The sequence below is a fragment of the Seriola dumerili genome, unplaced genomic scaffold (genome assembly GCF_002260705.1).
Source record: "Seriola dumerili isolate Sdu_G_001 unplaced genomic scaffold, Sdu_1.0 BDQW01000003.1, whole genome shotgun sequence".
NCBI classification, from domain to species: Eukaryota; Metazoa; Chordata; class Actinopteri; order Carangiformes; family Carangidae; genus Seriola; species Seriola dumerili.
In genome coordinates, this window is record NW_019174258.1 from 4,996,487 (window position 1) to 5,011,371 (window position 14,885).

Sequence of the window (14,885 nt, forward strand, 5' to 3'; positions counted from 1 at the left end):
TTACACAGCAGGGAGCGCATTAAGCCACCACCACTGCGCAAACCCACACACACACAAACACACACTAACACACATACCCCGAACTTCAGAAAGTGTCTTTTATCTAGGGACTTGAGTTGAGCGACCACGTCAGGACAGCTCCCAAAATCCTGCTCACACTCACATACACACTTCAGAGAGAAGAGGGATGAGTCTTTTGACAACCCAGTGTCGACAACGCCCAAATCCAGCAATCTCTCCCTCTCCCTCCCTCTCTCTCTCTTTGCCCCCATCTGTCTCTCACTGCAGCCCATAGAAAGCGGATGAAACTACTGTCCACAGCACACACAGGTGCAGGCAGATAGATACAGTACAGTGTTTTTAAATTACAATTTCAAATGCACACTTCATAATGACAGGATTTAGTTTACTGTCCAACCCAAAGTAGCTAACAAAGGAGTAGGTAAGGATGCCGATATACGAAACAATGACCTAGAATGATTCACATTTGACTGGGTCAATACAAATTATCTGACAACGGCTGTACCATATCGGCGATTGGCTAAGTCCATCAGTGGTTGTTTTTTTTGGGAGGGGGATTTTAGTCATTTTATTTAGCAAATTTAATGATGTGCCTCCTTGAGAAGTAAACTAAAACTAAAAATAAACATGTAAAGCGCAAGTCAAAGCCTGTGCTAACAGGAACTGGCAGTTGGCGTTCAACCATATTATGTACGTTCTTGCTGCACTAATTTCCGTCTTTCACAAAACAAGGCAGAGACTAAGTGGTTGCTGTTTGATTGATTGGTTCTGAAGAGCAACATCTTTTCATGCATCATGTTTGAAAAGCAGACCAAAATCTCTATTTAACCTGTTACCTGGTATTGTCCATTCGTCAAATCCACTGTAATTGTGACTCCTTTATCCAATTCCTGTGTGGTCATGATCTTAGAAAGCCATGTGGTGCCCATGTCCTGATCATTGACATAACTGAGTGGATGGGCATTAAGGTTCAGTCTCAAGACTCTGTCATTGGTGGTGTCCTCCACAGCATTGGGAATGCAATATCTGTAAACGGTGTCAGGTAAACAAAAGTACCAGTTAAAAAGGGCCGTGATAATATGGGTTTTTCAACAGAGGACTCTTATTTACATTAACACTTAAGACTTCCATAATAACAGCATAGGGTAAAGCTTTAAACAGGCATTTAGAAGGGACCAAAATGCAGGATCATCAAAATACATACATTCCTTAAAAAAATCTTTATTACTGCTGTGCAGAGGACTGATGTGGATAAATATTATTTTCACTTAAAATATACAGTACATGAGAAGTTGTGATACTGTACCTCTCAACTAAAGGATGTACTCTGGGGTGACTGGGAGGACAGCGACACTCTGACTGGGCATGGAGCTCAGGCAGGACTCCTGAGTACAACTCCACTATTTCCCTGTTAAAACAAGACACAGTAGATTATATTAAACTATAATACAACACTGGAGCAAAATGTAATCCTATGCATAGTAAACAGGGATGAGAAAAGGAAAAGTGTACTATTATATACAGTATTATATAAGTTAAATGCTGCTTAATGAGCTAGTAGTTTTCATGAAAATATATTCGACTCAAATCACATGGCTATGTTTTTTATAAAATATAATTAAATATAAAACATATGAAACACCAAAAGAAAAACACAGGAATTCCCAAAATGTGGGGTATGGACTGTTAATATAATACATGTTGTGCAGTGATAGTGAGGTTGTACAAAAATTACGGTAACAAACAACAAACCTTTACAACAACATGAAGTCTGAGATAAAATCTTAAAGCACCTGTTTAGGGGCTATTAAATGAACATTTAGTGCAAAGTGAAAAATCAAAGGCATAATTTGAAAACTCAATCCCTCATTTTGTCTCACCCCAATCTTGATGAGACAAACCTGTAAGCTCGAAGTCCTTACTGTGTGCACATTACTGGTGAGCAAAACACTAATTGCCTTTTATTGAATTCTCAGGAAAATCCTCTGGAAGTAGTATGGATCTTAAGATGCAATGATTAGCCTTCCCCTTCTAACTATCTCTCCTTTTATCACACCTGTACAGTATCTCTGTCTATTCCTCCTTATTTTATCCCCTTTTCTCTTTAATCAATCTATCTAGAGCTATGACTTCCCCTCCATTGCCTGTGTAAATCATGGTTTCCTTCCTTCTTCCATCTAACCTCTTCTTTCACAACACTCATTTCCTTTGGTCCTTTTGTGATTCCTCACTGCCTCTCGGCAGATAGCTGCTCATTACCTGTCTCTCTGTCTCGCTTTATCCAACTCACCTGTTGGTCAGAGTGGCGGGATAAAATCTAAAGTCCTGCATCCACCCAATGAACTGATTAGACCCTGGAGAGATGAAAAGAGAGGAGAAAAGAACATGAAGAAGGTGTTAATGGGTTTGTACTGAAGGAAGTGAGTGAGAGGATTTCACAGTATTTAGTAGATTATCTTATCAGTTTCTTGATACCAGCTAAGTGAGACTGCCCACAGCTGCTTATAATGGCCAAGTTCATGAAACAAAGCCGAACAGGGTCTGCCACAGCCTACATTTGCTTCCACTAGAGAGCAAAAAGACTTATAAGGGCAAAATAATTAGCTTGGTTTGAGGCCAGGGCCAAAACAGGCCTGTCTAAGGATAACAGGTATTACCTACTGGCTTCCCCCATTACCTCTACTGCAGAAAACAGTGTTTCAGAGGATTTACTGTTTTTAATTAATCTGATTCCTTATTGTAGAAAGCTGTGTGTCTAAACCACCGTCTATACAGGACTAATTTATATCATTTTGTGGAAAAGTTCAACTGTTTTTAAACTGTGGAAAACAAAATATTGAGTATGCAGTAGTTACAATTAACAATTATTTTCATCATTAATTAACTGCAAAATACTTTAAAATGATTAAAAAAAGTGACAACAGATTTCAACTTGGGAACACAGTGATGTAAATGTAAAGATGTTGGATGAGAGATGCCACATATATCAAATATGCCTACATGCCAAAGTCTGATTATCAAGCAGACATACACTGAAATATCTTAAACATGTGAGCACAATATCCAGACACACATGTGGATTCTGGACTGCAGACAAGAAACACCATCAAACACAAATAAGCACAGGCAAGCCCCCAACACATCTCCACAGACGACCATACATACATGACAATGTTGGATAGAGACCCACATAAGAGACCCACAAAGACAATGATGCTGGTCCAAAGAGAGCCAGAGTCTTTTAGTGTCCAACAAACTTCTGTGTAGTTTGACAGGAACTCTTAGAAAACGGATAACGTCTCTGAGCATCGACAGAACCCATGCCATGTCTAGCTTTGTCTGTGAAAGTGTGTGCACGTGTGTTTGAGGCTTTCCTGTGTGTATTCCAAAAAACATTCCCACTTTAGAGAACTGAGAGTGTACAAGTGTGTTCATCTATGTGTGTATTTGCATTTGAGAGAGGCTTTGCCATGTTTGAGCCAACTATAGTGTGTGTGTTGGGGGCTTTTGCGTGTGTAAAGCAGAGCGCGAGTGAGACAGTGTTATGGGATGTAAGTGTGTTAGAACAGTGTGTGGTTGTGCAGCCTTAGGCTTTGGCTCAGGATTTCTTTAGCGTGTGGAAATGGGATTATGCCTTCCTCTGAAAAGCATTCTCTCTATTGTTACTGGGATGATGCAAGGTATAAGCCTTAATTCTCTCTTCTCTCTGTAGGTCTGTCTTTTCTCTCTGTATTTTGCATTCTGTCATCCGTCTCTCTCAGTTTCCTCTTCTTTGTTTTTATGTTTTTAGAAGTGATGACAGTTAATAGAGGCAACTACGGGTTATGTATGATTTTTGTCTCTTTTTTTCATCTCAGTCCTTCACTGGCCCTGTCAGAACTCTCAATATTTAAGATTACTAAAACACTCCTTAAGCAGGTAGTTTTGTCAGAAATTGTATTTGGGAAATAGATTGCATTTATACAGTATTTTTTCCAAAATGCCCCTACATTGCAAATACCCACATAAGAAGAACTGGTGTATCCATTTACTGTGCAACCAAAAACCTTTGTTTAAAAAATGAGTCAGTCAGCAATTGGCATTTTGCCATCAAGCCATGTGCAACTGTGATCTAATTTCACTTTTCCACATAACAATACAGTAAGAGGATATTGCTAAAAAGTTAGTTCTGAAACCTGTTGCCTGCAACTCTCTGTTTCTTCATGTTTCACTACTACCTGCAATACTTAAACCTGCTAAAAACAATCATGTCTTGTTTTGCAGATTCATTTTAATTATTGGTTGCTTTCAGCACTTGCCAATTGAATGCTTTTGAGGAACATTAATGCATTAGTACAACTTAATCCAGCTGAACAGTAATCAGTGAGGCCAATATAAATGTCAAAAGAATTACAAACAGTAACGCTGGATTACATTCTGCATTGTTTCCTGTGAATCACCCATGCATGTGAAGGGCATCTGAATCCTGCGTAGAAATGGCCGACTGGAAATTAGTATATAGAAATGTATAATTAATGCATGTATGTAAATACACTGAATAGGTATCACCGAAATATGCCAACCATAAACATTCCAAAAAACATCCAATACCAACTTTAATGTCCCATGTCCACTCCCTTAAAAGTTACTATTGATCTGTTATCAACAGCTGATTCTGGACAGTTCTGTTCCTCTTTTGATATAACTGCTATCCTTATCGATCTCTTTACAAATGTGGTTGGCATAAGCTTTTCCCTTGCCAACTTCTCATTGTACTTATCATACACACAGTTTTCAGTTAGCAGGATCCCCTCCAAAAACACACATAGTTGTTAATCAATACATTTGATCAGCATTCGCATAATCAGTCCACTGATCAGAATTCCAAACACAAACAAAGGTTCAACAACCACACACACCTATAAACACCCACCCAACTACCAGCTCTCTCTCTCTCTCTCACACACACACACACACACACACACACACACACTCTCTCTCTACCCCCGAGCCAATCACTTGTATTGATCACCCCCTCTGATGTGATCTTCAGCTGATCAGATGCTACCTGCAGTGAACTAGGGATCAATGCCTGATAAACGAGAAGAAAAACACTCGTTTATCACCCTGGAGATGAACGGATATCATTTTTCTCTCAATTTCTCTCCTATTGACTCTAAGACGGCTCCCAGGCACCACCAATCAATCACAGATGTGTAGTTGAAGGGGGATAAATGCTGGGAGGAAAATAAAGGTGGAGTAGTCATTGACACCATATTAAGATATACAGACATGATAAACTAAGAGGTAATTTTTCTCCACTTTGTGGAAAAAAACTGATGGTGGTCCCTGCTGAGGAGGATCGAGGTGGAGCCAACAAAATTTCTGCTTTACTATTTGAGGTTTCTGCTGTAGTTTTAAACATGGTCAAACACTGGTAACTGATTATTGATCATTTCTGGGCTGGCCATATTGAAACTCACTTACCCTTTAATTGAATGTATAACTAAATTATATTTTTTCCATTGTTTTATCATTTTGATACATTTGGAAGAAAACAGTACCACTGCTACTGAGTACAGTACTGATCTGAGCAATCTTCAACTCATAGCACTAATTTAACTTGTAATCATGTTAAAAATATTAAATCTTTACCGTTAGAGCTGAGTCCCACCCACATGGCACCATCCTCGCTGATATCAAAGAGTCTTGCAGTCAGAGGTCTTGTGTCAAATGGTGTCCCATCCTCCTCAAGCCCATCCAGGAATAGACTCACACGTCTGTCATGGACCTGGAAATCAGTCACAGTGAGATGAGAGTCTGTGTATATACTGGGTGTCTATTTATCTGATCATTTCTGAAAGAGAAAACCAAAAAGGATCATTAAATTCTGTTACACTATATCAACCAATCATAATAAACGACAATAAACAATAAACCACAAAAGAAAAGATGATCAACTAAAAAAATCAGCATTGACATGAAGCATTACTGGATATCATTAACAGTCTAAGTGCCACAGTGAAACCTAAGTACATGTAATGGAGCGGCCCGAGGGGCAGATGCAGCAGTAAAGGCCTAGCAGCCGGTTACTGCTGAAACACACATCTCAGAGAGAGTGGCAGCTGCTCTGTGTGTGAATATGTGCATCTTTTTACAAAACTATATGCACACACTATGCATGTGTGTGTGTGACCATGTGTGTGTGAATTATACATACAGCTAATCTTCCAGCTCATTTCCCCAGTAGCAGAAAGAGCCTCAGGCTAAACTGCCTCAGCTGCAAATTAGCTTTCTGTTTGACCAATATCTCCTCTCTCCTCCGCTCCTCTCTCCTTTCCCGATCTGCTGCATGAATATTAAAAACTGCACGGCAGACAACACCGTCAAAGCAGGAGCAGCTCCCTCTTACATCAAACCAAAAAAACTTTAATGTGCCCTGTCCCACTCTCTCCCTTTACCCCATCTCCAAATCCTGTGTTTGGGAAACACACTGTGGGACTACTGATAAACGTGACTCTCCCTGTCTAACTAGAGTCCCCCTCTCCTTCTTCATCTTCCTTGTCTCTCTTCCACTCTGGTCCTCCTTGCTTTGTCCTTTCTCCTCTCCATGAGGTCATTCGATTCCCTCACCTTTTTCTGTTTTTGAGTTCCCTTACCTCATATTCATTTGCTCCTCTCTCTCCCTATTTTTCATAACTATCTTTACTTTCTTTTCCCTCTCAGACAACGACTTCCCCCTCTCATCTTCCTTCCTGTCTCTTTCCCTCATGTTTATCTTGCCCTGTCGCTCTCACTTGTTGTCAGCTCTTTAGGGAAGTTGAAAAGGTGTGAGGAGGGAAATAAGTCCAAGTCAAAAAACGCCTTTAGGGGATGAAGGCAGGCCCAGACAAGTGTCTGCCTCTCAGAGGATAGTTAAGACGCCCAGACAGACACTTTCATGATGGCTGATTGAAGACTGGCAAGCGCATGAGAGCACAAGAGAGAGAGCGGGAGAGAATAAGACTGAAAAAAAGGCAAGAGAAAAAAAGAGACAGGAGGGAGAAAAAGAAAAGTCAGAGAGCGGGTGTAAGAGAGGGAGCTAGAAGAAGGGCCCTCTTTAGGAATCTCTAAGCCAGAGGAGTGTGGCTCTTGGGGAGATGTGAGGCAGTTGTCAGGCCTGATGTAAATGAATCCTGAAGCGCTTCATCCTCCTTAGCTGCCACGCGCCCTTTTGAAACACAGCCAACTCCCCTTTGTTAGCTTTCACAAACACTTTCCCTCCGTTTTTCCTTTTCCCTGTCCATCTGTATTTTTACCTCCTTCTTTCCTCTACCTCTCTTTGTCTCTTTTAGCCAGTGTAACTTCAGAGTTCTTGGAGAACAGAGAAAAAAAGAGAAAAGTAGTCAGAGAATTCTTTAGTGTTGATAACTAGTCTCATTTGAACTGTGTCCACTAAGTCCAGAGGAAAGGAAATGACAACTTCAAGCTCTACCTAGCCTCTTCCATTTATACAGAGGATATTTAATTTTGTGAGGCCTTTTAAATAACGCACTTTAAGGTACCACCATTGGAAGATTTTTCAGATAAACACTACCAGTATCAGAACACCTCTATTTTCAAATTGACTCTTATTTCATATCTCAGTGTTCCTGAAATTAAGCATAAAAAATAAACAATTGGAAATTAAAAGAACAAGGAATCATGGAATCTTCTTGAACTGAATTTAATCTAAATTTTTGACGCATTCAAGCAGCTTAACACACTTGTGGCGTTCTTTCTACAATGGAAATCAGATGGAAGTGTGTTTCAACACTGGGAAGAGGTTCCCACACATATGTTGCACTTAGTTTGCTTTGCTTTCACCTTTGGTCCAGTTCATCTAAACCAGCTTGATAGGGTTTAAGTCTGGAGACTGTGCTGCTCTTTTATCATGTGAACTACCGTCTGGTTCTTTTCTTCTAATGTTTTGGCTAATTATCTTGCTGTAGGATGATCCCTTGACCAACCAGTCTGTCTTTCTTTGTTACTATTTTTCTCATCATTCTCATAGCAATATACAGAACTACTTTCTGCAGTACAGTATTGTCCTAATAATGCAGACAGAGGGTTTGTAAGACATGAAAAAAAGTTGGGGCATCTGTTGGAATTGTTTCTTTCATTCTTTTCATTTCTTTCCTTCTTGGAATGTCTTAATCCCTGAAGGCGGCCAGATTTCTATGAAATATACTTGATTTTTTGGGTTTTGTTGATCTTTTTTCCTTGGGCAGTTCACTATTCATTGGGCATCAACTGCTAAAATTCAGATAAAAACTGGAAAAATTGGGGTGTTTTAAAACTTTTGACCAGTAATGTACACTGAACTACAATAGAGGACACAAATAGTGATTCCTAAATGTAATTGATTATGTGTTCACACGATTAATAATTGTGCAATTTGCCTGTATGTACCATAGGTGTCTGCTGTATTTTTCATTTGATTGAATATCCTGGTGTTGTACATGTTATTTAAGTCTATCTGCCCAATAATAACCATTCAATGTGCAATGTGTACCCATAACACAAATAGCTGAGGCTGAATCTTCCTTTAACAACTGTGATTGCATTATCTAAAAAATAATTATAATCATGCCAACTTAAGCTGTAGCTCAGCAATTGGATACACAGCTGTTCCTTATTGCTTTGGTTTGTTTTGTTTTCTCTTTTCCTCCCGCTGCTATGTCCTTCTTTCCAGTAAACTCAGACTCTCTGTCACATTCAGATTAAAGCTGAAACTGGAAGGAGAGATGGGTTCAGCAGGGTTCAATCCTGGGCCAGCTTGGATATTGAATCTTAACCCCTGCATCACCTGTGGTCCCTGCGACTATTCATGGCTCCATTAGTATTTGGCCTGGTTACCTATGGTTAGTGTTTTCACCTGCAAAATTCTTGCAAAGCAAAAACTCATGTTAAAACTAAAACATGCATTAGCACTAAACTATTCTTACATTACATATTTTCACATTATGTGATACTATATATATATATATGTTAATTTTAGCAAAATTTTATAACTTCTGCCATTTTGTGACTGGTGGCTGTAATATTGTCCATGTACTGTATCAACATATACAGTTTCTCAAGGCCATCAAATGAAATGCACATACTATATTTTACATCTCCTTTTTAAAGACAAGTTTCATTATTTTCCTGTCGTTATTAAATAATTTCCTTCAACTTCATTTCTAAAGGTTTCTGTGCTCTTAGGGAGTTCGAAGCACCCTCTCCCTGTGTAAAACCCACCCCACTGGCAATGTTACCACCTAAGCCTCTCTAAAAGCCCAGGAAAACCCTGAGTGGAAAGCTTTTAGTGATCTGTAGGCTGGCATTTTGACTAAAGCTCTTCTCGATTTTCACACTCCTGCCAAGCCATGGCTCAGTACAGAGTGTGGACAGCAGTGTTTCTTCTAAACTCACTTTGTAGCTGTGGGCTACAAAAGTAAGAGAGGTAGAGAAAATGTGGAAAATAATGTACTGTGGTGTATAAAATAATATTTTTTATTTACATAAAATTTTGTTACCAGCATGGAACACAAAACCAGCTGCATGTATATTACTCTTCAGGATTTACAGACAGAAAACTTGATTTCAAAAGTACGAGCCTGGTGTTTTGGAAAATTAAAAAGTAAAAATGGTAAAAAGGATAATCTGTATTTAAAAATCTTACATCACATGCTACAATACAGAGTTATGTACAACTGTCTTCTTTATATAACTTTTCTTAGTATTTTCAAATGGTGAAATGTGGGCTTGTTTGTACATGAAAGGAGTACATAGTTAACTAACAGCTGACCACAGTGATAGATGAGGAGATGTCTATGGGATGCAGCAACACTTCCTGATGACCTGATGTAATTTTCCATGAACTCGATCCACCCATGCACTGACCTACGCTTTAACACAGTGACAATACAAGAGATTATATTATCTACATAACTTTCATGTATGCAGGAATAATTTCAAGAGCCAATTTTTAAGACCCATCTAAGCAGAAAATGTCTATGTAACTTTAAGGTTAAACTCTCAGCAATATAAGCAAGTATACTGCTTCCAAATACCTATCTAACTCATGTTTGGTTGTTGAGGCTGCAAGGAATTACTTGAAAAAGTCAACTGGAGAGTGAATAACTCTTTATTGTCATAATCAAAATGTAGATAGGCTGGGACTAGTTTTGGAGTGCGGGGCGTTCCAGACAGACAGCTGTCATAATGCAATTTCATACTGAAGCAGTTCAGTTTAGCTGAATAAATGAATAAATCTTTTATTCTGAACAGCCAGACATTATCCAAACATCTGATGTATTGCACACTGTGAAAAGCTTAAAAATAACATTTTATTTACAGGTGGAACAGGGCTGCTGATTTGAGAACTTCAGAGGTGACAGCCTTGAGGTCAAAATAAATGAAACACTGTAAACCACTACTGGATACATATTTTAATACTGTGTGGGTTTTTTTTATGCAAGTTAAAGAAGTGGAAGTCTCTATGCATGAGCTTACTGTAACTGTGTGTTTGTGTTACTGAATGCTAGTAGAAATTATGATTGACAATTGGAAGAGATGCCCTTTTTCCATTTTCCTTAAGACACAGGGATGCAAACATATCTATGGTGAAAAAAAGAGAGAGCTACCCATAGTCGGAGAAGAAAAAAAAGCACATAATGCCCCAATGCTCCCACTATAATCCTCCTTCCTTTAAAACAGTTTGCTCCATCTGTCGGTCTAAGATCTCCTCTACTGACAAACTTGAGCATAGCACCTGTAAGTTATGGATAACAATATTATTATTAATCTTCACAACTGCATCAGGCCCATTCATACAGCCTCCCCCGGATTTCCTTTTATAAATTTTCAAATAAAATACTAGCCTATTTATACTATGGCTTTGGCGGAATACTTAGAGGTTATTATTTATTTATATATTTACATTTATTTTGTTTGCGTCCCTGTAAGGCAAGGAACACACTGGATGCATGGTGTGTGCATGGTGGCTGCAGAACATCTTGGTTCTCCTTTCAGCGCACATGTTAACGGATTAGAGTGGACACAGTGCCTGCGTGACATGCGCCTCGGAGGTAATCAAGAGATTGGGCGCCTTGTCTATATTTTTCACGCGTGACACGTGCATCTCCCGGGAAAATAGACACAGAAAACTGTTGATAGTCATATTGACGTCATACCAGCAACATTACATAAAACCACCTTCCACTATAGTTGTCCATGTCTGGGCTGAATCTGAATGAGTCATAGACATGAAAAATTTTTCATATTTTTAACCCTTTTAGCAGCTGCATGTGGAGACAGTGGTATTTTAGTGACATTTTTTGTCAAAAAAAAAAAAATTTTTTTTTTTTTTATTTTTATTTTTTTTTATTATACATTTTTTTTTTTTTTATTTTTATTTTTTTTTATTATACATTTTTTTTTTTTTTAAAAAAAAAAAAAATTAAAAATAAAAAAAAAAAAAAAAAAAAAATGTATAATGAAAAGAAATCCAACATTCAAGATCCTACAGACTCTATGTTGAGAGATAGAGCTGGCAGAAGCAGTGACGCAGCAGAGACGCAGCCCGTGTGAACACACGTGTGCTTCTCCGCAGCAGGTCAGCAACAGCAGCCCCCACACTCATGCAACGCATGCAGTGTTCCCAGTGTAAGACACCAGTTTACACTCACTACACTGTCCCTTTTTTACCTTTATCACGGAAGATCCCATTTCACCTGTCCTCCACATTTTCCACAACCTCTCAGTCCATCTCCCTCTGCAATCCCCTCTTCACCTCCCTGTCTTCAGCTCCTCTCCTCTTCTCATTCCTCTCAGTCCTTTATCCCTTCTACTCACCTCCTCTACCCACTTTTTTGTTTCTCTTATTTCCTTCCTATAGTCTGGTACTTCCCTCAATCAATTCCTGTCTGCTCATGCCCCTTGTTTCTGTTTCTTCCGTCACTCTCTTTACTGCCATCTTTGAACACAGAGCACTTAGTACACGTCTGTCCATCTTGCAAGTGGGATCCCCTTCTCTGTAGCTCACCCAGCTTTTGTTTTTTTTCTCAGAACTTCCCCTGTCTTGATGCCCCTCTCATGCCTGTCTGCTCTTCCTCACCTATCTCCTCCTCTAATCCCTGACTCCCTGTCTCTGCCCTTACACATCCCACCTCGCCAAACTCTCTCCGCCCAGGCCGTCTGCTTTGGGCTGTATTGCCCTATGACTGACTGACATACCACTCACTGATAACACACCTCATTCCACAGCCAGTGAAGCTGTCAATGGGCAGAAAAAGAGGCAGGAAATGAGACAGAGAGAGAGACATAAAGAGAGACACAATGGGTGGAGTGTAGAGCTTGTTGGATGAATGAGAAACACACTAGTGTTGACAGAGAAAAAGCAGGATACATGGGAAAGACAGTGACATAGAACGAGATATTTTGGAATGTATACAATGAGAAAAAAAGGTGATTTAGCAAGATGGTTCTTCGTGTCACTGAGAAAGGAAGACGGGAGACATTCAAAGATATTCAGGAAATTGGTGGTAAGAAAGGAGGGGGCAAAGGGAATGGCGCAGTGAATATGTAAAAGAAATACAAAAAGACTGGGTTCTTCAGATCCAGTGGTTAAGACTCATACCATATAACCACAACACTCAAGTTTAATTTCAGTTCCATCTCTCTCCCCTGATTTCTTGTCCATCTCAACTATCAACTGTCAAGCAAAATAAATGAAAACACTGGATAGAGACTGTAAAGTAAAAAAATTACTGGGTAAAGCATGAGAGGGAATTGAATGAAAGAGAGAAATGTTAGAAGATAAATGGAGTATAATCAAGAGTTAATAAATTGTTGGTGCTCCAGTAAGATGTCTTGTTAAGAGCAATTACATGCCAGTGGAATTGAAACAGCTTGGTTTTTATAGAGTTTGCGATAAATTGCTAGTTTAAGTAATTCCTGGTCCCTGTCAAAATTCTAGAGCAAACAAGTGGCTGATATGGAACAAAATCATTCGAATAATATAACTGAGATATAACTTGATTTCAAGTCAATTTTTATTCATATAGCGCCAAATCACAACAGAAGTTACCTCAAGTCGTTTTTCAAATAGAGCAGGTCTAGACCGTACTCTGACCGCACCCAACATTTGGCACCTTTGCCACCAATTTCAATTGTCCCTGTTGGATGAATGCTTTTGCAAATCAGAAAGCCAACAAAAAAGTTTTGTCAGGCTTGGTTTTAAGAACATCTGTGTCAATTTTGGTAAAGATTTGAAAAAGTTTTTGTTATAAGGCAAACTGCAATGTTTATTATTGCACCGCCTACACGAGGCACCCAGTTTGGTTTTCATACATAAAAGTGTTGCTGAGATACGACCTCACTTCCTGTTTGGTGGCCTCTAATGTGACCAGACATGAAACAAACAGGAGAGGAAGAGAATCCTGTGCCAGGATGACCAAGGTAGAGAGAGAATGAAGGGAAAGTTAAAAAAGACAAAATTGTTCTAGAACCTTATGGTTCCCAAATGCAGCATGATTATATCTTTACATTATCATTGGTGCAATTGATATCACTTTGTGACTCTGTAGAAGCAAAAGCTCCAAAGAGATCTTACTTAAGGAAAAACTGATTACAGAAAGCTCAACTACGCAAACTGTGCAACCTGTTTTAACTTGTATCTAATTAGCCAACTGCAACAAGTAAAAAAAAAAAAAAAAAATTTTTTTTTTGCACTTAAGGGGGCTAAGGTGTCATGTTGAGCACTACTTATCATTAAACTCAACATGATTTGGGGAAACAGATTGCTGGATATTCCCATATATTCCTGGCATCCACATGAAAATCAAAGTGAGTGGAGTGAAATGAAATAGTATAATGTGACTTAATGCATCCCAAGCTCTCCTCTTCTGCATCTCCAGGCGCACTGTCACCTTTCCTTCTCTCTTTCTCTCACTCTCTTCTTATCACGCTGCCTCTCCTTGTTATTCACCCTCCAGGCCTCTCCAACCAACTTTGGTCCTCTCCCCCCTCTATACTTGCCCTTACCCACTATGAACTGTTAGCAGCTCTGATGTACAGCCAATATTCTCTCTATCATATTAGCACGGCTGCAGCTGTGTAAAGCGAAGAGGCGGGGCGGGCTGGGGGCGGTGGGGGGGGGGGGGGGTGATGAGAGTAAGAGTTAGACAGAGAGGAGAGAAAGAGCAGAGAGAGAGAGAGAGAGGGGAGGATGGAGAGGAGACACATTTGTTCTACTCATCTCAGTGCTAAAAGATACAATTACCTCTCACAGCATATTATCCATGTTTTATACCAGCCCAGGGCCCCATGCCTTTGCCTTGCCGTGCCCACTCCGTGTAAGGCCCATATTTTAACACTAGCTATGACAGTTTATTTAAGAAAAGAAAATTGTCCCCAGGGAGATGGAGAGGGAGAGAGAGTGTGTGTGTAAGGAAAATGAGAGGGAAAGAGGGAAGGACAAAGAAGGTGGAGGGGGAGAGACAATGAAAGGGGGAGAGAATGAGAGATAGATGAGATAGAGAGGAAGAGAGAGAAAGGGAGAAAGAGAAAATCATCTTCAGGAAAAAAAGCAGAGGGAAAAGATAAAGAGAAAAAAAGAGAGAGAGGGGACATATATAAGGTGACACACCAACCTTTTAATAAAGACCATAAGTCTCTAAGACTTTTTCTTTCTGAGCAGAAAGCAGAGACATTCATGAGAGCATACAATGAAGGAGAATCACATACAGTTACCCACTGCAAAGGGAGAGAGATATGCACAAGATTTAGTAACAAAGCCTGGATGCACCAGGTGGAGTTCTCCTTCCTGATGGATCCTGACAAAGTATCAAGTTTTGGGTTGGGTTCAGGCCATTTTATTG

The 14,885-nt window shown here is 39.5% G+C and overlaps 1 protein-coding gene across 1 annotated transcript in view; it reads right to left on the reverse strand.

The window, feature by feature from the left end:
- The window catches only part of ush2a (usherin), a 204,912-nt gene that overhangs the window by 174,912 nt on the left and 15,115 nt on the right, over nucleotides 1-14,885 (reverse strand). The window contains exons 5-8 of the mRNA XM_022741757.1: nucleotides 5,656-5,791; nucleotides 2,312-2,375; nucleotides 1,328-1,429; nucleotides 858-1,047 (exon numbers count right to left, since the gene is read on the reverse strand). Coding sequence (XP_022597478.1) covers nucleotides 858-1,047; nucleotides 1,328-1,429; nucleotides 2,312-2,375; nucleotides 5,656-5,791 — 492 coding nt within the window. The remainder of the gene's footprint in view (nucleotides 1-857; nucleotides 1,048-1,327; nucleotides 1,430-2,311; nucleotides 2,376-5,655; nucleotides 5,792-14,885) is intronic.